Raw genomic sequence first — 27,214 nt, 5'->3', positions numbered from 1 at the left:
CCCTCATCACTGTATCCCACGCTGCTGCACACAAAGTGTTATGGGATGCCCCGCGTGTCTTTATCTATGGGTTTGGGTTTTGGCTTCCCTCTGTAGCAAATCAGCTGTTGAGGTTGGTTCTCTTCTCATTTTTCCTCTAATGGTACGAGAACAATTTCACTCTTCAAAAACATCAGCTCATTAAATTCCTGCCTGTGGCCTGATTCAGTTAAAAAAAAGAGATATATTTAAAGTCTTAGTTTCTCTGGATAATTCACAAACCTCACTGTGAACCGTTTCCACTGGAGGAAGCCTTCTTTCTGTTGACAGCCACATTAGACTTTGTTGGCTTGCCGGCAGAAAGTAAACAGCCGTAACTGTGTCACGTCGAGCGACAGTATTTGGAGACTCTCAGCTTAATTAGGGTCATCGTCACAACACTGGGAAGTTATTCTTTCTGACTCTTCCATGTCCTGTGAGCATCGCTGGAAACTTGTAAAGCTGTCGTGTGTAGATACGCGTGTGTTTTTGCAGTGACAATACTGATAATTAGTAATAGTACACAAGAGCGGTGACACACAAGGCGAGGAAAATGTCTTATAGATACTTCTATTCTATTCTATTCTATATCCTCGTTTCATGGGCTGTTGGGGAAAACCCAGCTATTACTGACAGCTGAAGCCTCTGTTTGGGAAACTATTCCCTCTTGCAGGATTAACCACATCCTCCAGTGAAGTCACATGGTGCCGGGGTAATTCACCTCTGTATCACTGCAGCAGTGCAAGAAGTAAAACCACCGGAGGCTTTTTAAGGAGGCAGAACAATGGTCCAGGGCTGAATTGTCGAAGTCATTTGAACGTCATATCTGATTTAATTAATGTAATAGAGTCATTCAGAACAGGAATCCATAAGCTACAGCTTCACTTAGATTATTTAATTCTGCTTCACCCCTTTTCTGGGGTGAACTGTACGGTTATCACAATTGCTTTTACTTTAAAGCTCCAGTGCAGGAACCTCTATCGCCTCCTGTGGACCTCACAACGCTGTGGTCCTGATTTGACACACACACACACACACACACACACTTGCTGTGAGTTGCAGATTTTGGTATATGGAGGCACAATTATGAGGCAGCGCTGCTGTTGGCAGAGTAGACATTTTCAGTTTTGCACAACCTCATTTATGAGTGGCTAAAATCACGCTTGTGATAAAACTGTGATTGCGAACCAGGTTTATTTTGAGCAGCAGAGTCAGCAACAGTCGGCGCGGCTGGTTGGCGCAGAAATCTGTTTGTGCGTGAGGGTAAAAGACCTGACCTGACCTCAGTCAGACATGTCCGAATATTTTGACTCTGGTCGGCTCAACAAACAAAGTAGAGATACGTGAGTCAAAGTATTTGTGCTTTATTACAACACAGAGACTCATGTGGATATTAATCAGCACATAACTCATTTTTAATGGTTTAATGCTTTACAAACAACACCTTTAAACTAACAGTGTATTTAGTATTCTCAGGGCCATTTTATGAATTATACTCTCAACCTCTTGTTGTTTTCCTCTCCCACATTACCCCACTCGCCCCAACAGTAATAATAATCCACTGGCTTCACTCCATTCAAGTTACAGTCCACCGTCCTAAAGCGGTACATTGCTTTTATTCTCCCTCACCTTCACGTGACCTTTCTCTGGTATTTAAAACTGTCTCGCAAACTTTGCACTCGGGCAAAAATGAAAATAAACTGCATAATAATGAGGACAGTGACATTATCAGAGCTGGAAGCTGCTGCAGTCACTGGCTATTTTCTTTTTAATCGACCTAGACGATAATGAAGACACTTTAAAGATAGTGTGGAAATGAAGGCGCACACTCGGAGGACAGTCAGCTGTTTTCACAACTAACAGCGGGGACTTTAAGGCACGCGGCCGCGCCGCTTTCATTTGTGCTTATCTGTTTATGACAGCTTTCCACTGCCTCTTCCCTGGTGCATTGTGGCTTATGTGATTAATCCATCCTGCACACGCTGTACAGTTCACGAGGGCAACACAATACCTTCTTATCTACGTACGTGTGAATATTCTGTAGTCTGTCCTGGACGAAGGTGGCGGCGTGAAATGGGCACAGATCGTTCCGATAACGCCATTAAAAGAAAACGAGCTAATGCTGCGAGGCCTTTAATCAACGTTGTTGTAAGGAAGTCTTGATCCCGAGGTCCTCTCCAGACTATTGAACACATTCATCACAACAAGTGCACATTAGAGTTGGAGAGAGTCCCATGTTTGTATTAATTGTAGCACCGAAATATAACTTTACACCAGAATCGAATCTTATTTTTAAATTAAAACAGTGTTGCTGACACAGGTTGTTTGTTTCCAGTAGAAACTGCGGTCATAACTCAGTGTTTTATCCATAATTTAATTGCAATATCTCCTTTGGGGATGTAATTCATCTCAGCACAGGGGGAGATGCATACAGCACTGTGCAAAAAAAAAAAAATGTTTTTGGCACTTTTTGGATTTTTATCCATCCACTGCACAGTAGCCTACAGAGGAGTGTGTGATCGGTACAAGTTTCCCTCTGCTGCCTGTCAAGAACCCAAACAAACAACAAGCTCTACAAAGAAGTAACTTCAGAGACGAGACAAGAGTCAGTCTGGGAAGAGATGCTAACTTCACAGGAGAACTGTGGGAAGTCCTCAGTACGCTCAATGTGACTGACAGGTACTGCGGAAAACTGTTCTGAGGAGAACTGTGAAGACAAAGAGTGTTCACTGTCGTTGTTTCTACAGCTGTACACCTCCAGGCCAACAGGGGGCAACAAAGATGCATGTGCAGCCTCTTCTGAGGAGAATTAAAATGACCTGTCTTTATCTGTAGCTGTCTCCCGTGTTTATTAAATCCCTTATTTCAGAGGTTTCAAACTAGCTGCCCATGGGCCCCATATGGTCCTCAAAAATCGATTTCATGTTTTTTTTTTATTAATAGTTTAATTTTGCATCATAAGTACACTTTTATTGTGAACTATATATTGTTACATATTAAAGGACACAACACTTTTATTTTGAAATTCTGTGAACTCTTGTCACATACATTGTTATTGCGACATAATTTTATGCACATATCGCTCCCACCCCTCCACAAAGGTAGAAAGGGCCCTGGTGTTCACATAAAACATGGGATTAAACGGGTTGTATGTGTTTAAAAAACACTAATATTGATTTTAGGTCAGTGTTTTCGACCAACACTTCCTGTCACCGATTACAAAACTCACTACACCTGGTGAATCTCAGTTTAGCTGAATGTTCGTCAATAGCTTCATCTGTCATACGTGTCACAAACACATCCTGTCCTTTTCCGTTTAAAAGTAAAAGCATCGTAACATTTTTTCGTATCCGGTTTCCATTCATTTTTCCAACAAGGCTTTTATTGTGAAATAATTTGTAGGTCTAGCAAAAGTGCGACTTGACACTAAAGTTTTCCTGGCGTTCGAGCACAAAGGAGTAGTTTTAAACGGTTAAAAACGTTTATAAGTGAATATTATTTAAGGCAAACTTAGCAGCAGCTCCACAGAGGTGAATGGCGTCATTGAAAGGCAACCAATGTGAATAAAATGGGCTGTTACTTTTCAATATAAACATGGATTTATATTGATTTGGAAAGAGTGGCGCAAACATTTTGGCTAATGTAAGTAGCACTATTTAAATAATAAAAGAATATACAGCACAATGCAAAAGTCTGAGGCCACCATAAGATTTGCTGTTTTAGCAATGACCATGCAGTATAATTATTAATCATTTACTTTTTTGAAACACATGGGACACTAAAAAACACATTTAGTGTGACATACTCTTACTCTTGAGTCTGGCTCTGTTAAACCAGGAGTGGAACCATAATTAATGTTATTGGTTAAAGCTGTGTTAGTCCTACTTTTGTCCTTACAGTACTGTGAAAATGGTCTGTTAACTCCAGGTTTGTGTTAAAACACAAAGACTGTGATAAAACATAATATATACATGTTATATGAGTTAAACTCACTGACATCATTTCAATCTAAATGTCAATGAGACATAAAAACAGCAAAGCTGGTCGTGCCCGAAGCCTTTTGCACAGAACTGAATAACATTAGTCTCATCATTTACTGAGATGTCTTTGATTTTATTGGCTAAAATGAGCAGAGGTCAAGTTAGAGCTAGGTACTTGTAACACCACGGCGACAATAACTTTGGAGCAGGATATCATGTTAATGTTAGTGAGCAAGTAAATAAAGTTTATTTATTTAACATGTTTCACAGATAAGAATCACATGCTGTACAGTCACACATAAAATATGACAGCAAGGAAAATAAGAGCGCCTACTAAACAATAAACCAATTAAAATCAACCCCCAAGTAAAAGCCTGTCTAAAAAGATACGTTTTCAACTCCTTAAAAGAGTCCATACAGCGGAGGGGGCAAGGGAAGTGTGTTCTATAACTGGGGGTCTGCTGTCTGGAAAGAACGGTCTCTCCGGATCTCAAAACGGGTACGGGGAGGTCATCAAGATTCTTTGATCTGATTACCTTAGGGAACTTCCTGGGGAGTAGGGTACTAGGAGATTAAATTGGATTCCAAAATTGATTGGCAGCCACTGAAGGGCAAGCTAAAAACAGGGGAAATGTGCTGCCTTCGCTTTGTCCCAGTTAAAAGCTTTGCTGCTGCATTCTGGTCCGTCTGAAGACGGTCAACAAGACTGGCAATTAGTCTGGAGTAAGTGTCCACAAGTTGTCCCCTTGTCTCCCAGTCGGAAAAGAAATGTAGGCCTACTTAAGGCTGTGCTTTTTGCCGGATGTACTTATCATAATTTCATCGTACTTACAGTAACGTTTAGTGTCCCTGTGCAGGATTGAAGGTGATTTTTGTTGCCTGCTCCGTCAGTGGACAGTAAATACACAGCAGGTTTATGAGACTAGCACAGACGCAGGGCCATTTCCATTTAGATTACTGTGTTGTACAGATGAAGGGTTGTGGAGTCAGCAGAGTGATTACTGTGCCGACTACGAGAGGCATTTACCATCAAGTAGGAAGCAACTACTGATGCAACCGAGTGGACAAACTCTTCCAAGTCAGCGAAAACAAAAGTGGTCAAAAGAGTGTCTGTTATGGTGGAGGACAAAAAACAGCAACTTAGCCGAAGTGTTTGTTTTCTGATGTGATTTTGCCGAGCCTGGGTACTCTGGGGATAAATGGCAAAGCGCAGGCAGAGAGCGAGAAGGAGAGAAATGTGCTTTTAGCATCATATTATACATGGAGAGAGCAGAGTTACCTTCCTGCTGTGCACGCCTGGTGATTTATTGATGTTTTATTTTTCATTTTTTTTACTCAGAAGGTCTCACAGAGGTGACATGGTGCAGAGGCAGTCGCGCGTAATGTATTCCACTCGCAAGTTTGTCATTTACTTTTTTCCACTTCATCCACTTTCAGCTAACAGGAATTATTCAAACAGCTGTGAGATTATGCTGCGAGTCCCAACAATGAGCGGTAATCCAGACCACAGCAATGATTTGGTATAAGTGACTTATTCATACATGAGGGATTTTTAAATTTAATGTTGGACCTGGTTGCGACTCCTGCTTTCTTTCTTTGTTTCTGTCCTTTTTCTTTCTTTGCTGAGTCTACTGTTTTGCCTGAATGAGAGCGACTTAATAATGTTTAGATTTAATACCAGCCTGTCATCTGCCGAGACGCCAAATTCTCTGACATTTTGTCACCTCACGTAGCTTCATCTTCATTTAAGTCGGGAGATGAAATCGGTGCCATTTCAACGATCACACTTATTGCTTATTTACATACTAACAAATCACTTTTCCGAGCACGAGGCGTGTAATTAAATAGTTTTTAATCTACCCTTTATTATGAAGTACTGTGTTAAACGATGATTAACTGCTGTCTCCTCTAAAAAAAAGAATGCCCTAAATATACAGACCTGTGACAATAAAATATGCGATATTTTGAGGGATAATTTATTGGAGGAGAGTTAAAAGTCTTTGTATGGGAGGCGGATGATTTACAGCAAACAATGCCACGCAGTTTTTGCATTAATAGAACAAAAAACAGAGACCGAGAGCATGTTATGTAATAATGCTACAGCAATGCCCTTGAAGACACGTTTAAAGAATAATCTGGATTTGTTAGAGTCTTCAGTTTGGGTTCTTTGCACTGCGGCCATTTTTAGGAGGTAATGCACAGGTGTTACAGTTCCCTTTATTTGGGCTCAGTACATGTCAGTTAGGGAAGTTTGGCTGTCAACAGCCCTGACACTGATGAGAGCTAAATGGAACACAGCCATCATTAATTGGATTATTTACACCTGTGATTTTCTCACAATGACCTGTCAAAATGTCTGCTGTGCAAACTGGATACAGAGCAGACAAACAGAGCTGTTGAGTGCTCATTGTAAGCCAGCCCATGGGCCAACTGATCCCAAACCACATAACCACAAGTTACAGTAGGTAATAGATTGATCCCTCTTTGCACTTGTAAACTCTGTAGACAACTGTGGTAAGACCTAAAGTTAAATATACATCAAATATGAATAAAAATTGTTCTTGACAGTTGCCAAATGAGTTCATACAGTGCTGACTAAACCAATCAGCTCCACACGACTCTTTGTGTTTCTCAGTGTAGCAGTGTTTTGATGTGTCGCCTGGCAATATTCCCGTGCTGCACATAGGAAGTGTGTTTGGAGGCAACAGCAACATTTTGCTAGTACAGCAAGACGGTTAAACAGGTGATATATCGTCGTCGATATATTTCCTCGTGCAATACAGTAATCGACACACCAGGCCGAAAACTGATATTTTAAGCCACTTTCACTCGCCGGCTGTCTCTACTTAATGTCTCCTCACGGTGGCGCTGTTCAAATGACTTGGGGACACTTGACACTTGGGTGGAAGTACCTGGTGTTTACATCAGGATAATGCTACTTTAAGAGATTTCTGAACAAACGAGAAATCCTGCACTCTCCTTGCAATATATTGCTAATCACAGAATCGTTGTTTCGTGCTATTATTGTTTTTATTGTTACACAAATATCTTGGAACAATCATTGTTAGTAAGCTAACTTTTGAGTATACTGCTATGTTTAAAAAGGGGAATCATCGTCTATACTGTCTGATAAAACTGTCATCACCTCACAACCATAGACCACTGTTTTATCGATCTTTCATTGAATGTATTTTTTTTATAGTTTAGTCTTAGTGTCTTGGTTCAGCAACCTTTCTCTAAAATAAAAAAATAAAAAACATTTTTGTGAACCAAATTGTGAAGTGGGCTAGTAGGCTAATTGGAGAGCCACAGCTTAACCCAGAATCCTTATAAGCCAGACAATTATAGAGGATGGCTGGTTACATTTTGAAACCAACTACATGGTGAATTTCAGCCTCTCCCGTCAGACCGCAGGCTCCAGCCTGCAAAACCAAGCAATACAAGGACATCGTTGTTCCTGCAGCCATCAGAGTGATCAACAAACCCCAGTGCTTGTCCGTCTGAAACTACTTTTATCTTGCTTTGATGTTTTTTCATCCTGTATTCTTATGTAGCTTTTTATCCTTTTTATACAAATATAATTGTTTTGATCTTTTAGTATGAAGCACTCTTAGTGGCTTAGTGTGCAAGCCAACTCACTTTACTCTGTCAGGTCTGATAATTTTGCATGACAGAGCTTTGCTCATGAAGACCAAACAGAGGCAGAATAATAACAACAACAAAAACACCAAAAGGTTGCAGACTACAGCTTTAAATTTGAACAAGGACAATTTGAGACGATGTTTCCTGCAGTTTTTTTTTTATCACCAAACACACTTTACAACAGCAATTTCCCTAATGTGGGTCTCCCCCAAACACTTTCATATTGTTCTTAAGTTGCACAGAGTAAAGTTAAAATAAGTATTGATAAGTAAGATGCAAAATAAGTAAGATGCACATCATTGATTTCAACTTTGTTCTTTACAGGCAATGCGGTGCTGTTTTAATCCTCCTGTCAGTGCCGGGATTGCACTTGATGTGCTGTGAAGGTGAGCAAATGTGTCATCAAAATTCAATTTTCGATGACCTTTTATTATGAAGATGGGAAAACAGGCCTGTGTGTGTGTTTGTGTGTGGATCCCACTGCATCCTACAATAACGATGATAAGCTGATGAATAATTTACAATCAATGTCTGTGTTCTGCATTCATGCCAACCGTTGCCTCGTAATCCCTCAGAGACATTGCTGACATTTTCATCGGATCCAGACAAGTCGATTGTATGTCACATTTACGTACTGTATATTTAAATTTTTATGGTGATTTAACACATTACACTTATGTGTATACCAGTGTAACAGCTAGTTCAGAACCAAAACAAACCAATATTCAATATTTTATTTATAGCAGTTCTCTCTCTGGCTATGTGTTGTTCATCTTAACCTTTTATGTGATAACTGACAATATATGAATAAATTACTGCTTGATTGACTTGTCATCAAGTTCCCTAAAGATATTTGGGAAACTACTCACACTTATTTTTCTTTTTGTAAATTTCACTTAGGTGTTAGTTGTTGTTTGGCATCACGTTGGAAAGTTATTGTCACGGGAGCCTAGCTCAAAACAACAGTAGACAACAGAATGAACTGGATGCTCCCCTGAGACATAATCCTGAGAAATATTTATAATACTCCACCAGTGAAAAAACAAACAAAAAAAAACAATCAATATGTTTCTACAGAGGGAAAAATCCAAGAGAAGAGACTGTCAGTTAGCTCAGATACTGTAAGTCCCAAACTCGTGCTGCTTCACTCGGTGAAGCGCAGAGAGCTGCTGGATGAGACTGAAGCAACAGTATGGGGAATTAAATCAGGACTGTATATTTAAAGTCTCTCAGTTACAAAAGCAAGTCCATAAACTGAAGCGTTAACTGTCAAGCGACTTAATCTGAATGCTATGTCTTTCATTTGCTGGCATTTGGCAGTGAAGGAGGCAAACTGATCTTACATCTTACGTTTGGTTCGCATATGTAAACAATTACTTTAATTATCTTTTATGAATTATTCTCTGTCTCTGACGAAAGACATTGTGTCTGATGACATTGTGGGGCAGCGTGGGATCATGAGCTTCAAATCACTTTCTGATTTAGTGATAGATCCTTTCAATTATTTTCCCAAAGTCACTTTGTATCCCAGCATTTTTTTTAAACTTGCATACGCCACACAACCACGTCAGCTGTTTTGTTTTTGTTTTTTTTTAAGTGTAACATCCACCCATCTCTCTCTCTTTTTCACTCTGTATGCTTCACTTTATCTCTGACCCCTGCTGCACCACCGGCTAAGAACAGTTTGTCAATGGCTTTATGTGTCACATGGGTCACAAACACAACACGTCCTGCATCTGTTTTAAAGTAAAAGCACAGCAATTTCTGTTCCCCATTTATTATGGAATATAATATGCAGGACAACTGGATCTTTTTATCGAGTAAATAAGAGCATTTCAAACATTATGATTTATACCGATTTTCCCACAGCCAAACTCTACAGTATGTTAAATATTGCAGCAGCTATGCAAAGAAGATGACTGCATTAATACACAATGGATGGATGGATGGATGAAGTGGTCCATTACCTTTAATAAATGCACATTTTTATGGATTTAAAGTGTCGGAAACATTTTTTGGATAATGTAAGTACATTTGAAAAAAAATAAAAATAAATTTATTTTTAGTAATGTCACATTTATCTATATATTTGAATCCAGATGTCTTTGCAGCCAGTCAGGTTTGATCTAAGTATAGCTCCAGTAACTTAAATAGTAACAGCCCTGCGGTAAGTCATTAATTAAAATAATTTGAAATAGGATTTCTCACATTTGCACACGCACCTTTCACTGTCACTGTATTTAACCCATCCTTCTTATTACACACACCAGTAGTGACCACACAAACAAGAGTGTGGGACAGTTATGTAACGCTGTTATGTGTTGGTGCAGGAACAGGTCCTTGTTCTCGTGTTTCATTTTTCTTTACCATTGTAGGAGCCAGTATTGAGTTGATTTAGTTTAGGGTTAGTTTAAATGATTAATGCAGGATTACTTGTTGCAGTGTAGGCCTCAAGCCTTTGAGTCAATATTCTTGCAAAGGAATGTGGCTCTGTGGACCTTTTTAGTGTTATTAAAAACTTCAGTTTATTAGAAAAAGGGTACACCATGGACACTTTGACAGCTATGATAGATAGAGGGATAGGTACTGCAGATATCTAGCATTTTGGGTTGGTGGACGTGTCTATTAGAAGCTGTGCTAGGTTTCGTGTAAAAAGGTTTTTTGACTCTGTAAATTGTCATTCGCAACCTGGAACAAGGGAATATTTGTATTTGTTGTTGATCCCAGAGAGGCTTGGATATATGTGGTAGGAAATGTGACCTGGATGTACATGACTCTTCCTTGCCCTGGTGATTGAGGAACTGAAACAGTACATACGAGTCAAGCCCATAGGGACTACAACCATGTTACCACGTTGTCCATTGTCTTGATTTAAGATTGCAATAATGCTTTATCAAATATTTATTAAAGTTTTATCTCTTATATCCCCTTGATAGCAAACTGAAAATAAAGTGTCTTACGTTATGTTAATTTCAAGTGCAAAGAAAATATCTCTTTTAATTTTAACTCTACGGACAACACTTTTGTGCTGTGTTGTTTTGTGAGTGTGTGTGTCTCTGACAGATGAGATCTGCCGTCGGCCGACCTCCTCACCTCACGCCACAACACTCGGGTCAGTTAATAAAATTCTCTGAGGAGACATGAAGGCGATTTATGAGCCTCGAGAGTTATTTTTAATAACTGATACTGGGTCAGTGCGGAGAAGATTACAAAAGAAAGAAAGAATGAATGAACGAAAGAAAGAAAGGAATTGGGGAGGTGATAATGAGAACTGGGAGGGAGAAAAAGATTTGAACAGTTTGAGGAAAAAGTGCACACATTGTTATCACCCTTTTAAAGATAAATCTTTAGCTTGCTTCCCACAATTGTGGTAGCCTGAGGGGTGGAAAATTAATGCTGCAATCCAGGAGGAGAATACTCAGCCTAAATATTTATGTGCCGTGTGGACGCCTCCATGCAGAACACAAGAGAAATAGCTTTGCTGCAATGCTGTCATCATTAAGTCGCCGCAATAAATGCTAACAGAATAATGCCTTAAATCATCACCAACAATGTGAAAATGGAAACCGTGCTTTTGTCACTATTCTTTTATTAAATTTTATTAAAACATCATTGACCTCCAACAGAGAAAGAATGTACATAATTATATTAATGGTAATAATAATAATAATGATAATAATAAGAGTAAACTGAATAACATCAGGAAAAAATAGTATTTCTTGTTTGTTTCAGTTGTATTTCATCTTTTTTTTTCTTCTTTTTTTTATTTGTCAATTCTTAATCTGGATCTCTGCATTCCCACGACTTCAAGGCTTGAGCTAGTTTCAGAGGAATGTATAGTACAGGAATCAAAATTTAAATTTCCAAGCCTTAATCTTGTTTTTGTTTTTTTTTCTCTTTTTCTGACATCATCACTACATATTTTGTCTCATTTGCAAACTCATCACACACATGAAACCACTCACATAATCTTCCAAAAACATTCTGAAGTGTGCATACACATATGCACACACTCACAAACATAGTAAAACGCACACTCGAATGCCTGTGGCGGACGCTGTAGTGGTGCTTTTAACTAGAGACCTTTTGGCCGTCGAGCGTCAATGCAGAGCTTCCTCTCCCTCTCAGCAGAAACCCGAAGAGAAGGAAAAGCATCCACCTGTCACTAACCTTGCTGTAGCACTGCTCTGATGGCCTCACTTGACTGACCCTCGTCCCTCTCTGCTCCTCCTCTCCATCAGTGCTGAGTGGTATGTCCTTTGGTGCTGGAATTCAAAAGGAAATGCCACAGATGCACGTCGGGGAAAAAAATTACCTTTAAAAAAAAAAACAAAACATAAAACACTACAGATTCTCACCAAGGGCGAAACCAACTGTTCATTTTACACAAAATGATGTCACCGGGCTGCACGCTGCGGAGATTGTCTCTCAATTAGGTCGGAAAACATTTTAAACAATTAAAAACACAACACCACAATAAAAACCCCTTTATCTTGATTTTCAAAGTCTGCACTCAAGTGAGTTAAGTGTCAAGTTTTACAGTACGTTCTGACAGGCAGGTGATGCTGAAAATCTCTTTAATGGTTTCACAGCAGTTTGTGTGAGCTCGACAAGAACAGGATATCGTCCTGTCATGCAGCTGAATTCTCTATCTACCTCCACTGCTGGAGTTTTTCACAAAAAGCAGTCAGGTTCCGTCGGTATGGAGTCCAGAGCTGGCAGTCATGTGTCAATGACGTCCTGCGCTGGCGAAGGTTCATGGGGCAAACTGGTGGTGTTGGGCAGCGGCTGCGTGTGGCTGACAGAGTTCTGCTGCAGCTCCAGTGCCATGGCGTTCTGCGGGTGGGGGAACTCCTTCACCTGCTTGCGGTATTCCAGGAAGGTGGACGCCTTGGTGGCGATGGCCACTACATTCTTGCCGACGAAGATGGTGGATACGCGGCTGTCCTGAAACAACACCATGTTCACGCCACGTATAAGGATGGTGACCACGTTTATGGTGACCAGGCTCAGGACCGGGTACAGCATCATCTTCTGGGGCGTCATGTGTTCCCCCTGCATGCTGATCTCGCTGAGCGACACGCAGGGCAGGATGAGCAGCAGGATGTAGCAGTAGAAGAACATCAGGCCCTCGGCCCAGATTGGCAGGCCCGTACGCTGCGGCTCCCACAGGTTTGCCTGGATGTCGAGCAGGTCCAGCAGGTCCAGAGCCACCCAGAACAGGCGGCTCCTCATGTCCTCCTTCTTTCTGAAAGTTCTTACATATTCCATACTATCCAGAGCCACTAAAATCAGGTATAAACCCGGCACGCACACGGATAATAATAAAGTCAAAGCTTTTCGTGCTACTGTCTCTAGACTCTTCCTGTCGGCTTTGCAATTCTGGAAGACAAAGTAGAGTTTGATCTCCAGGACAAAGATGTACAGAAACCACAGGATCATGGCGTATCCTCGCCGGGCGGTGCGCACCTCTGCACCGACCCACACCGCCACATATCGTAAAACTATGAGGAAACACACGTCCCCGACCAGTACTATAATGCACACACCGATTTTTCTGGGACCTTGGTTCTGCTCCACCAGGTAGGCATCCATGAAGGCCATGCTGGTCATGATGACGATGGTGGTCAGGCACACGTGGCGTTTGTCTGGGGGCGGCAACACCATGGCGAGGTCACTGTCTGGCTCTCGCTCCCCGTGCACAGCTTTCAAAAGGAGAAACGGATAAGTCCAGAGGGTCAACGTGACACCGAGTCCCCTCCAATCCTTTATAGCTGCAGAGAGAAGGGTACTTAAGGGGATCTGACAGCTCCGGTGTGCACAGGAGAAAACTCCTAGCAACGGGGCGTCTAACGTTAAAATGATAACATAAGTCACTTCAACTAATAGTCAAAGACGGATGGTTAGAAGCGGATCTGTGTGTCGTCAGAGGAGAGATGCTGGCTGCTGATCGCTCTCAGACCATGAGAAAACAGGAACATCACCTCATTACTCAGCGCACTTCCATTGATCCAACCCTGCACTGACCAGCAGCTACACCCAGGGCTTTACAGCTGACATACCATGACTGATGGTAATCCACACACAGTCAAAGGGGAGAACGTTCTCAGAGAGCGTCTGGTTTAATATACATGTGATGGGATTGCGGGACACAGTACCGCAGTCGGGAAATGTTTATGGTGTTTCTTTTTGTATGAGACGGTGTAGAAAGCAACCGAGTAGCTTGCAGGTGTATTTGTGTGCGTGCCCGTGCTGATGCTTGGCATGCACGAGGAGTTTCTCTTTGGATATTCCTCTAGAAGGTGGCGCGGTGTGTGTGGCTCCTTGCAATCCTGCGGTGTGTGCGAAGGGAAATGGAGGAACGAGAGGAGAGGAGGCTGCAGTGGCCAGAGGCCTCCAGCCGCCATAAATCACAGAGACAGCAGGTCAACAGCCCACGAGGACTTGTGTCCAACGATGGCTTCCCCGGGGGGAGGCTCTTACAGTGGGCTGAAGATCCATCCTTTCTTCCTCGTATTACCACGTGCCAGCCTCTCCTACAGCCTAGAGGGAGGAGAAATAAAGGAGGGAAGAGTGGGGAGGGGGGGAGGAGTAGAGGGAGAAGGAGAGAGAAACCTGTCAGCACTACTGGGCCATATAACACGCTTTTCATTGCCAACAGCCTTCCACATATGAGGAGCCAAGTAATGTGTCAGCTTGTCTCAACCATGGCCTATTTCACTGTAGATAGGACAGAACATATTGTACATGTTACAGTGAGACTGCCCAAGTATGTCATTACTCTTCTCTCTATGTGATATCTGCATACGTTGCTTAATATGCCCCGGATTATTAGTGTGAGGACCATATTGTAATTGTTATTATGTGCAGCATATTTGCGGTAATACCCAGCAGATTTCATTTTAGGTGCTAATTTAATAGAGGCCTTATTTTTAAGAAAGTGTAGAACCCAATTTCAAAGTGTCATCAAGAAGCCAAGTGCTTGGCATCACTTTTTTTTCTGCATTAACTTGGCATGACATTTGCTTCTCGGGCCCGTGCAAATGGGGGGGGTTGGCAAGGAGTTAATTTGCTGCAGATATTTTGAGTCAGTTTGGTATTGTTTCCAAACAGACGACTTCAAAATGCTGTGGATGCAGAATTTTTTTGTTATTTTTATATTTTTAAAAGCTTTTGTCTGCCTCCACAAATGTGTCAAACTGCAGTTAATAATCATATTTCACTTCCGCTCAGTCTCCATTAACGCAGTCTTTTTTGACCTCTCTTTTTAGTATTCCACCTGACGTGTGCATCGAGGCATGTGACGGACAGGTCGGGTTTTAGTTGGACGACGGGGATCTCATCAACAGTCCGGTTGGATGTTCGTATCATTTTCTTTTAAAAAACAAACCGAACCAAAACAAAATGGTACATATGCGGAATGCTTAACTCGCCTGCAGGAGAGTTCTTGTGCATTGGCTGCATCCATAAATAACACAGCATGTCTATCTATCAGCGGGGAAGGGAAAACAAGGCAGAGCAAGAGAAAGTGAAATGTGTTAACAGCAGAAACGTCTGCCTCGATTTAAGTTTGGGTTCTTAAACACCAACTAGATTTTATCTATCTGTCTTTTTTAAAAATGATTTCTGCCACTGGATCCTAAAGGCACAAATAAGGAGCATTACTGTTTCTGTCAGCTGAGATACAGTTTAAATCAAGACTTATAGTACAAAATCACTAGAAAATGACCACAACACCAGTGTTTTGTAGGGGATTTAATGTCCCAACTCAGATAGAAACATTCAGAGTTTCCACACCTTATTCCAGTATTTCGCAACACGCCGATCTTGGAATAATACATATACGAGTAAGAGTAAGAAGAGCTCACACCTAACTTTCAATATCGATGCCAGAACTACTACAACAAACTGGAATATTTTACACTCTTCTTCCTCTTAAATCTGTTTTTAGCTTACTAATGTGCACCAAATGCAATTTTCCCTTTTCAAATATGCTCTCCAAGTGTTGGTGGGGTTAGAAATTTGGCCTGAAGACAGTACGAGTGGAACAATCTCTAAATGAGAGTACAGTTAATGACTGAGTGCGATTAATTCTGAGCAGGGAACATGAATGTGTGTGTGTGGTGTTCGCTCCATGTCATGGAAATCCAATAAGTAAAAGATTTTACTCGAAACAACACACGTCAAACCATTAGGATTTTTTTCTTTTCAGGGAATAAAAATGTCTGCACAACATGTCATAGTCCATCCATCAAAAAATATATTTTTTTGCTGGAAAGGAAGGAAGAGCTGCTTCAGCTAATTTGACAGCTTCTCTTTTGTGAGGTGGGTAAAAAAAAAGAACAACATCCCAAAAGTCCTGCTAGATGCCAATATTACAGACGGTATTAACATCTAACAGGACACCTGGGTTTTTGTTTTCGTCCGTCAAGTGGTGGACTGCCCAAACAAACTCTCAACAAATAGCAGGAAACTCGGAGCGATGTTTTACGAATGCTTGTGTTGGTCTGTTTTAACCGGTAATATCGTGATCGCCAAAAAAGCCCATTATTCTGATATTTTCTGTATTCAATTCAATGAATCTTTATTTGTCAGGGACAATGCAGTGAGACATCCATCCATGTTCTACTGCTTTATCCTCCACAATCCGTGGCCAGTCCACGCCAGTCCATCACTGGGCCACATTAATAGACAAACAACCACCCACCTCATACTCACACCTACGGTCAATCTAGAGTGTCCAATTTACCTAATCTCGACATTGCATGTTTTGTGATTGCCTGTGGGAGGAAACCAAAACCAAAATTAAAAATGCAAATCAAACATAGCACATGGTGGAATGGAAAGGAGCTAGTCAAGGCTCGAGTAAAATACATTTTAAGTCTTTTTATTGAGCTGGCTTCCCTGATATCTATGGGTAGTGTGTTCCAAAGTGATCCAAAGCATATTACCCATAGTTGCGTTCCGTTGGAGGACACTCTCTAAATTCATGATCTCTCACTTTCCAACAAATCTTTTCCATGTTGTTGAAACCAATTGCAAACCTTTCACAGATATTGATTGACCTCATTTAAAAAAAAAAGCCAGCCCAGATACACATTACAAAGCATTCCACCCCGATGCTCACTCTTTTTGTCTCAAAGTCGTAACTCATTTCCCCTCCCATTTTGACGAACTGAGCTGTAGATATGACAAATTTAAGTATGTAATAAATAAACATGAGCTTGTTTTCTGCCGCGCTGTGTGAAATCACCAAAGCAAAATGGGCCTTTGAGCTTCTCGAACGAGATCCATAGATTGCGGAGAGGTTATTTTTCATCGGAACACTCCACAGCCTTGAAGAACATGAAGTGTATGTGCACGCATAAGCGATATACGGAGTTTTATAGCTCCTCTAAAGAATTGCAGTGGATGCGTCGTACTCCATCTTCGGGAATAAATATCCTTTTGTTGAAGAATGAAAGAGGGGGAAAAAAAAGAAAGATCAAATGTTACATCAAATAACGTCTCAAATCAAAGGCGACGGGTGGAAGTCGAATTTAAGAGGAGCACAACAGCACCACAGTGAGTCTCATCTGTAATCCAAGCATGGATTTGAATGTTTAAAATCTATTATGTACATCAGGACTTAAGTACGATATTTAATTCATAAGAAGGTGATTAATTGACTGATTAGCCAAATGCCGTGCATCATTAACATGCTGTAAGGGTGACATTACGTGATAATTTAAATGAATTATCAGAAAGACTTGGAGATTGTTTCAGCAATAAACAGATTAGAGGCAGCGTGATGACATGAGTGTTAAGCAGGACCTCGGGGAGTTACGACTTCTGCAGTAGAACGTGGATCCCAGGGTCTCGTTGGCATGATTCGATGGCACATTGGGTCCCGCGTGGAACAGGAGGCTGATGAGAGTTGACAGCAATAGATGGTTATTAATCCTTTCTGTCGTATATTGTCTGCGTGAAAAGACGACAAAAGCTCACGGGCTCTGTTTTGCATATTCCGTGCATATTCGGCATTTACGATGTATGGCTCGAGGCAAGAGATTACGACATGGTGTTGCTGCGGAATTGGAGGCGGGAAAAAAAAAAAAGATGTAAAGAAATGCCTGTTGGTATGTGATTTGACAGCTGTGACGACGATCATTCCGCCTCCCCGTCTATTGACTGTTCTCCTGCAGGAGCACAGGGCTGCTGTGTGCTGCACCCCGTACATTTTCAGCCGTGCGGATGTGCTTCAATTACAGTGTATTAATTACGGTGCACTATAAATAGGCAACATGGCGGGCTGTAAACTGGCAGTACTACATTTCTTCACAGAGGGAGGCTATTACTGTGTCTGCAGTCCAGGCCATTATCTTGCTGAATAGCCACAGTTTCCTTGTCAGACAGTTTGTATTAACACTTCTCCTCCCCGACTGGCTGCAGGCTTCCATGTGGGTCAAAACATGGACAAAGAAAGTAGCATCGATGCTGCTTTATTTTGTGTGTGTGAGGTTTTTACAAGCAAAATTTCTCATGTCCATAAGGATTCAACTCGACAAGCCATTAATCTTCATCTTCCATTATCTCGAAAGTCAGTATTCTATCACTCCACTTTAATAACTTGGAGTGCTCTTGTGAAATCAAAGCCTTGTATTTAATAGATTCTTTGGTGTCATTACCTGTGCATGAAAAGAAACTAAGAAATAGCAGAATGTTAAATATTGTAAAATATTGACAATTTTCTCAGGAAACAATGGCAAATATTTTAATCACAGCACATATTCTTGCCTTTTAGATAATCCCCCAGTTATCCATTGTGGAATTTCTTTTAAAATGTCTTGATTTTGGGGGGGAAACATAGTTGGTGTAGTGGTTAGCACTAATGCTGCAAGAAGACCGGGGTTTGCATCTTCTCCCCGTGTGTGCGTGGGTTTTCTCCAGGTTCTACGGTTTCCTCCCACAGTCCAAAAACATGCCGATTTGGGAGATTAGGCAAATTGGACACTCTTAATTGACTGGGTGAATGAGTTGTACTCAAACATGTGGAGGATAAAGCAGTAGAAGATGAGAGTGAGTCTTGGTTTTTGAGCATCTTTTATTTTAACTACACTGAATATTCCGCAGGGTGCGGTTTTCATAACGCCTACTGCTTTCCTCCTGCACAACATACTTTTTCCACTTATTTTCATGTTATTTTTCTTGTATTTTTGTGTGTGTAAAAATAAAATGGATACAGTGAAAATAAACAAAGAGAGAACACAGTAGAAAGGGATCTGTTTGGGCCAGAAAAATTAGCACAAAATCCTTTCACTCCCAGCTGTAGTGTTGGTAAATGGTAAATGGTAAAGCAGTTGCCGTTGAATGTGCAGGAAAAGTGTTTCCCTTTTTAAGAATTCCACTAAATTCTATCACCTTTTGTTCTCTCAAGATTGATGTTTGTCTCCTCTGACACGCACTCACAGCTTAAGGAAGGCAAACTCTTTCAAGCTCCGAGACTCTTTTTCTTTCAACGCTTTTGAGTTGTTCTGACACTCGAGTGAGAACTCGGCTCGCACTTGTTTGCAGCAAAGAGAAGAAGAATCATTTCATGCTGCACACTGTGAATGGTGTGCATTGTTTCCTGGGGGGCATCAAAAAGCACAGGTGTTTTTGGCATAGAGGCTGCATTGTTACATGTTTAACGTATTCACTTCTCCGTCCATGCTTACTTTCTATCTATCCTCCTGCTCTCTTTGCTGCCACTCCAGCGATGATCAAATGTTTACATCAGTGTCAGCAGCGCTACAGCGGAACAGCGAGGGTCTCCAGAGTGGACCATTTTGTCCGATATCTATGTCAGGTTGTCTTCATTAGGGCTAGAATGAGACCCATATGTCGTCTTGGCTGCCAGCCACCTCCATCATCTCAGCAGGTGTTCTGCACAGTCCTTTGTGTTACAGTGAGCGCTTGGCTAGTTTTAGGAGAGGTGGCAGATTGCTTTGAATTTGCCCACTGCACAGAGTACAGTTCAGCACAGCTCAGCTGAATAAAGACTCGGCACACACCCCCCGAAAACTTGACACACACATTTGTAGTGCGCAAGAATGCACACGTGTTCTCACGTTATGTGCGTGCCGTTATGGCTATTAATTGCCTGGTTGTTGTTTTTTTGTCCTTGTCGCCCGCGTCTGCTCTGCTCCTGTCCAAGCGCTGCCCTCTCATTGTTTGCAGAAGCTAATGAGCACGCCAGAGCTTATTCAGCTATAGGCATAAAAGTTGAAGAAAGATAAAAGGGACATGCCGGTGGGCCATTTTGCAGCTTCTTGGCTGCATGTTGTCTGATAATCCATACAGTTGAGTGTGCACTGGAATTGGTAATTTAATCCCTTGCTGAAAGAGTGTATTGGTTGGTGGGGGTTTGTGTTGTTTTTTTTCAGGCATTATTTATTAGTTGTGTGAGTTGACCGCTGAAGTGCATGATGTGTGTTGGATTTTTCTTGCTGTTGATGTTATTTCTCGGTCGCTGTTTGGTCTTCATGAACCGAAACAATGTTAATATTATTTGCTTGAAAATGGGCTCTGTCGAGCAATACTATCAGACCTGACTGAGGGAGTGTTTGTGTGTGTATACCAGTAAAGCAGGGGCGGGTGGGGACAAAGATTATTTATCCTGTCAAAATTCTGAACCACTGGGTTTTCGGTGCAGTGAAACATTTCAGCGATAGTTGTCTGGCTTTACTAACGCAACTTGAAATGAAAAGAGTAACTTCCTGTGTGCAGTGCGGGAATGATGCCGGGCGACACGAGATCGACTAGACACTGAGAATCACAGTGGGTCGTGTCTTTGACAGCGGGTGTATCACCGGCAACACATTTGCAGTACTTACATGATTGTGTTATCGGGAAAATTCCAACTGTTTCTGAAAGCTGGGAAGTTTAAAGTCAAAATGTAGTTGTAGCGATAATTTCACTCGCTCTGTTGCAGGAAGCCGCAGAATCAGTGTCATCATAGTTTGTATTTGGGGCAAAAGGAAAAAAATGGTATTGTATGTGTTATACTGTTCAAAATTCTAGTAAATTGTAAATAATTGCCAGATATTGGAAGTTATTCTGGAAGAATGGGCAAAACACTTACTCACGGGACATTTTTCTGTCCCTTTTATGGTTAAAATAAGCAAAACGTTTTTAAAAACAGTTTTAAAAAGTTAAGCATTACAGTTTGGAATAAAAGTGGCATTATTTATTGGTAAAGTCTCCTGTGCTTCCTCACACACCACATACACTTTGGATTGCCGTGTGTGGGTCATCTTTCATTCTCTAACCACACACTGATCGCCTACGTCCTCTACTGATTATAAGTTACTAAAGAACCATATCCCTGGATACACGTTACAGCGTCATGTTCCCTGCTGGGACCAATAACCCAACCTGGCAGCAGTGAAATTGATTCCCTCAGTCGCTCTGACGAATGTGTGCGACATCTCTGAGGTGCTTAGAACATTTGTTTCCTGATTTAAAAGCACCCCAGTTGCCCTCATGGGGCAGAGCTTTGTGATGCATTATTCCAGTCTATATCTACTATATCTTTAATGTCTCACCATCCTGGTGAATTGAAATTCCGAACACATCTGTTGTACACTGTGTTATCATTATTTTTTTGGCAGGAATAGTGCTTTCTAACTAGTTTGTGCAATTCATAGCCACACAACTCAATTATTCAAAACACAATACGCGGGGTTTGTAGGTTATTTGCCGCTCTTAGATTCCCATTTTCTTGTTTTCTTGTTATCCCTGCATAATACGCTTGTAATTGCATATGAGGCTACACTGGGTCAGAATACTGTGGAGGATATGAAAATAAGAAGGGGGTTGCATTTTCAAGCTGTGGCTAAGCTCTTCCCCATCATTCATAATGGCTTTGCCATGTGATACCATTGAATGTTCATCTCAGCACAAAACTGCAACCACTGGAACTAACCCAATCTGTATTCAGGCATTCTGTGCTTTTAAAAAGCCGTGGGCGTTGATCAAACACAGCTAAAATCAAACATGCTGCACATGACAATAGATGGATAGTTGCTGTGCAGGGTATGACTCATAATAATCATTGTATATACAGCTAAAAAAGTGCTTTCCTCCAACTTGGCCTTCAGCAGCGGGGCTTTTCAACGTGACAGACGTGTCTTTTTCTCCTCTGCCAACTCTCAAAACGGCCATAATGTGCACAGTGTCAATCAGAGATGTATTCTTTATTCACACAGCTGGGGGAGATGATCAAAGGCGCCATGACACGATCAGTCATCATCACGGCGAAGAGGAGCCCTCTGACATCCCACCCAGCAGTTAGTCACTGACACAGGGGGGCGAAGATGACAACCGAGTGTATAAACAGGGCAGGAGACGTCTTTGAACTACTGTCCAGAAACAGCTGCTGCTTAATGCCACTTTACTCTGAATGAATAACACTGTAAAGTTTAACCTTTAGTTTAAGCACCTTGTAATGCCTCTGTCCTAATAACGTGCAGTATTGAGACACTTTGCTGAGTTTGCACAGAGAGTCTTGTCCTGAGAGCGCCTCAAACTGTCCCATTAGCGTCTCTGAGTCGGTGCCGTTGCCTCATCAAGGGTTTCTTTCATCTGCCTCTCTGAATAAGTGAGTCCTGGGGTTGAACATTCATGTTCTATCAGCCAGTACCTGCTACACCGCTCGCTATTACATTCTGAGTCCTATTTTTCTTTTGTCAAGCTTCGAACAACAATTTGTGTAAACTTCAGTCTGCTCTCCATTTTGTCGCCATCCTACTCTTATAACCTGTCAGTCAACGGAACCGAGTCTGCCAAAACAGGTCTCAGTGGTCTTCAGCATGTGGGAGGTGGTGTGAAAATTGTGTAAAAGGGATGCGAAATGATGTGTTTGCATCTATCTCTTCCCTAAACAGAAGGAAAACTCTTGTGCATTCAATGTCAGTGTTATATTAAAGTGACGGCGTGTCGGATTTGGCAAAATTTGTGTGAAGTTGCATGTTGCAGCTGAATATCTCTCACCATTATCTTCCAAGCATGAAGGAGAACCTATGGTAGCCCTCAGTCATCATTTAACCTCTGAAGGTGTTTAGTTTGTCCATTAAAAACATGGTTGTCGAATGACAAAATGGACTAATTTTGTGGTAATGAAAACAACAATTCATACAAACAAAACAACAAAAAACAGTATTATTTTATGCTCAGTTTCTGCCAAATGGAAATAGTTTTGCTTTACCCTCTTATGACCATCATGATAATCAGGCCGCCCAGATTTATTTTGATTTTATGGCTGTAGAATTGACGACGTCATAAACATGTGACGCACTGTTGAATTTTGTCTGTGATTGGACGGATGTGCCGCTGAAGTCCAGAGGGGCTACCGCAAGGACAAATATACGGGTGCAAAGCTCTTATTTCTCTGCTTTCCGATATCCATCCATCCATCTTCTACTGCTTTATCCTCAACGCTAGGGTCGTGGGAGGGTGCTGTGTCAATCTCAGCTGACCTAGGATACAGAGTCCATAGTTTTTGAATTTTCTAGATATCACAAACGGTCTAGGAATTACGGTAATCAGAAGTATGACAGAAGGGTTAACCCTTACACAGTGGCCCTTCAAATAACGTTATTATACCTCTGGTGTCTTTTACAACACATGCAACAATCCCTACTACACCTCTTAACATAAACAGCCAAGACATTTACACAAAATATAGCTATTTTTGCTCACAGTTTTCTTTCATACTGTAATGAGATTGAGCATGCGTTGGCGTGCAGTTGTTTGGCCTCCTGCTAAGACATTACCAATACAGACTCTCTTCTCTGCCCAATTTTGGTCTTCGCCAACGACTGAGAAAAAAGAGGCTGCACTCCAGTCATCAGCTGTGTCTGTCTGCTGTTTATTGTAATGAGATTTTTTTGCAAGAAACTGTTGCAGGAGTAAATAAGATATACAGTGTTTGGGGATGGCAATGAAAAATAGATCCCTAAATATAATCTCCTCTATTTTTAAGAATTACTGGAGGCTACGTCCGCCCTTTAGACATTGCAGGTAACCCACCAAAAATACACCAATCATTTTCTCTCATTTGACCAAATTGCGTTTATTGCCCTCAGTGAAGCGTGATTACACATAAATCCCAGCTGCTTTGTCTCTGGCAGTCATTTAAAAATAATAATAAAAAAAAATCTAAAACTGTGTAATAACAATTAAGAATTCATGAATAATTATGTCTTGCTATTTTTTTTTTGATCCCTATGGAAAAAAAACGCACCTTCAAGCACAAATAGTGCTGTAACACTTATAATTGGATTGCCCCTTTAATATGTTGGACACCCCTATAATTTTTTAAAGTGAGGATCACAAAAGAGCCCCAAGTGCTGCAGTGATTACTATACACATACACACACACACACACACACACACACACACACACACACACACACACACACACACACACTGGTTTCCATGACTTCCGAGTACATTGCATTGACTTACATTCATTTTCTGGAGACTTAATCTAACCTGAACCATGATTACTACTGACCTAATCCTAACGCTGACCTTAACCTAACTTTAATACATGTCTTCACCTTTAAATGTATTAATTTACTTTTATGAGGACTTTAAATAGGAAATAGTTCCCGTAATGTGACTGTGTAAACAGACTTAGGTCCCCACAACATACCAGGTACACATACATTCACACAGGTTACATCTAGTCTGATTTTCACTTCCATTCATTTTGGCAGCCTTACGAAAACATTATCCCCAACCTTAACTATAAGCAGTTAATGTCCAACCCTAACCTTCAAATCTTTTGACTATTAGGTGAGATGACCAATGATGGAACCTCTGGAGTCAGTGATGAGTTAAGATCCGAGGAGAACTGGCATCATCGCAGGTTCTAGGGAGCAGCGTGCCATCACTGGTCCTGACGACGCCTGTGTTTATGCCAGAAAAGTGGTAACAAATACTCGCGCACACACACACACACTCACAAAGCTGGCGTGACACTGACGCTGCACCGCGGTAACATGCTATTACACACTTCCCTAGCTTTTAATTCTGCCATGCAGTGGTGCAAGTGTTTAACAAGCATATTGATTTGCCCCGCGTGATACAACCTCTCATATTCATCCTCCAACGATAATTTGGGTGTGTGATCTCCCGGGGACAGAAGTGATTTTCATCCAGTGGTTTTACAGCGAGACTCTTTTAATCTTTGTGTCAATAACGCGCCCTCCCTCGGCCCCTCTCCTTTCCTCTTAAGCTTGCTATTTTGCCATGCTTTGCAATTCCTCCTCCTGTGTTCACTGTCGCCATTTCTAATCTGGCAACCCTGGGGGAGTTGGCGGCCCAGCCTCATTCCAGTCACGCCGGCCTCCTGTTTGCTCTCCATCCCACTTGAGGGCAGAGTTACTTTCAAAAGACATGGAAACCCTCACAGGTCCTTTGGTATAAATGTAGCAAATACTGTGTGAAAATCTACTGTGGAATCCTCCCAGCTCTGCCGTGATTAATCACAGGAGCTCACTCTGTTTTCTGTCCGACTGAAAGACCCCAGTCGTCCTTCTTTCCCTGTTTGTTTGCATAATGCATATGTGCAGCGCCAGGTAAAAGGGCAAGACCACTCACCTTCATGCAGCATCCTTTAGAGAAGAGGAGAGAAATAGAGCAAAGAAATGAGATGGGGAGAAGAAAGGGAAGAGAGGGACTGATGCAAAAGAGCAAGGGTTGCCTTTCCATGTGATTGAATAAAAGGCAAAAGAGATGTGATACTGGGAGGATTTGAAGTTGGACTAATGAGCTGGGAGTAAAAATGGATAGCTTTGCAGACGAAACAGATTAAATACTGTATTACCAGCCAGGGATTTATGATGAGAGAGTAAAAAAAACAAAAAAACTGGAAGAGCGAAAGAAAAAAAAATCCCCTTTCAACATGTCATTTCATCTCTCATTCAGCCTTAAAAATTTCTTTTCCGAGTGAAGACTATCTATTGATGGCACGAGAAATGTTCGCAATTTTAAGGATGATTGCTCATTTAAAAGTGAACACCTTCAAGATCATTTTCCTTAAGTAGGGATGTTTGGCAGCGAACAGGGATCTTTGTGAGGCTCTCTTCATGTTGCTCTCGACCACAACTGTGAAGTGAACTTGGATATTTGGCAAAACACTTGTATGACTTTGAATGTGTCTCACGGGCAACGTGACACCTGCTTTTTATGATAATGAAATATCTCACCGCAGGATTAGGCAGATGTTTGCCGCACAACTCGCGGAGGAGTGTTGCATTTCTTGGCAGCTGCTTCTGCTGCTGCTCAGGTGGTTCGGTTGGACCTCGGGGAAGTTTTGTGAAATGCGGCGCATCTCCAAGGATTCCGAGGAGTTTATAGTTACTCACTGGAACTTTATCAAAACCAGAATGGTTGTACATCTGTGAGCTTTGCTCAGCTGGTTGCTGTTGCATTTATTTCCTTCAGGCCTTTATGAGTATAATTTGCTATCGCTGTTGGCCAGGTCACTGTGACAGGACTGTTGATGAGCAACAGATATTAATGGGATAGTTTACTCGTATCCCCAGCGACGATGCAGATTTTCACATGCCCTCCATTCTTCAATATCACTTTACAGTGGCTGCATAGTTAGATAAGATGCCACAACATGCTGTAAAGTCCAGAACTCTTCCTCAGCTTTCAGCTGCAGTAAAGCCGTACATCCTCCAATTGTGTGTAGATGTCATTTATTTGGCAAATAAGAAAATTCATTCACCTTTTTCTACCCAAATTTGAGCTGGCTCACTGGGCGTCAGAAATAAATCAAGGATAACATTCATCCTCTAAATAAAACATTCTTTTCTGTTCAGGAGTGCAAGTAAATTACTGTATATATGTGTATATGTGTATATATATATATATATATAGATATATATATGTGTATAAATGTATATGTATGTGTATATATATATATATATATATATATATATGTATATGTATATATATGTATGTATATGTATATATATATATATATATATATATATATATATATATATATGTATATATATATATATATATATATATATGTATAAATGTATATGTATTTTGTGAAACAGTACATTTGAAAATCATGGATAAGAAAAATAATTGTATTTTAGCAATGAAAATATTTCGGCAACAAGAGCGTCCACAAACTGGTATATTTTAATAATTATCTGTTAATTTAGGCATATAATGTGTATATATATATATAATCTAGGATAGAAGGAACAGTAAAGCATTTAGCTTTTTAGGGGGGATTTAGATGGTAGCAAAAAGAAGTTTAAAAAAACTGCCTATGTCTCAATTGAATTACATCAGTAAACATTTTCCCGAGGAGCTAATCAAAAATCACTAGTTTCAGGTCTTCTTCATTAGCTTTTGTAAGGTTTGTAAAAAAGAAAAAAATGGATAATAAAGTACGGTGCATAGAAGTGTGATTGACAGCTGGTATCATCCATCCGGTTTCAACACTGGTAAAATTATAAATCATGAGGATTCAAAATGGGAGTTTTTTTTAGTTGTTGTTTTCGCAAAATCTGAAAGTC

General features: G+C 41.0%; 1 protein-coding gene across 1 annotated transcript in view; it reads right to left on the bottom strand.

Moving 5' to 3' along the window:
* Positions 1–11,915: 11,915 nt before the first annotated feature.
* tmem121ab (transmembrane protein 121Ab) overlaps positions 11,916–27,214 on the bottom strand; it is a 46,122-nt gene continuing 30,823 nt past the window's right edge. Inside the window, exon 2 of the mRNA XM_044048597.1 lies at positions 11,916–14,183. Within this exon, the coding sequence (XP_043904532.1) occupies positions 12,363–13,307 (945 nt within the window). The 5' untranslated portion in view covers positions 13,308–14,183 and the 3' untranslated portion in view covers positions 11,916–12,362. The remainder of the gene's footprint in view (positions 14,184–27,214) is intronic.

This window comes from Solea senegalensis, linkage group LG17 (genome assembly GCF_019176455.1).
Source record: "Solea senegalensis isolate Sse05_10M linkage group LG17, IFAPA_SoseM_1, whole genome shotgun sequence".
Lineage (NCBI taxonomy): Eukaryota > Metazoa > Chordata > Actinopteri > Pleuronectiformes > Soleidae > Solea > Solea senegalensis.
This window is presented reverse-complemented; position numbering and strand designations above follow the sequence as displayed.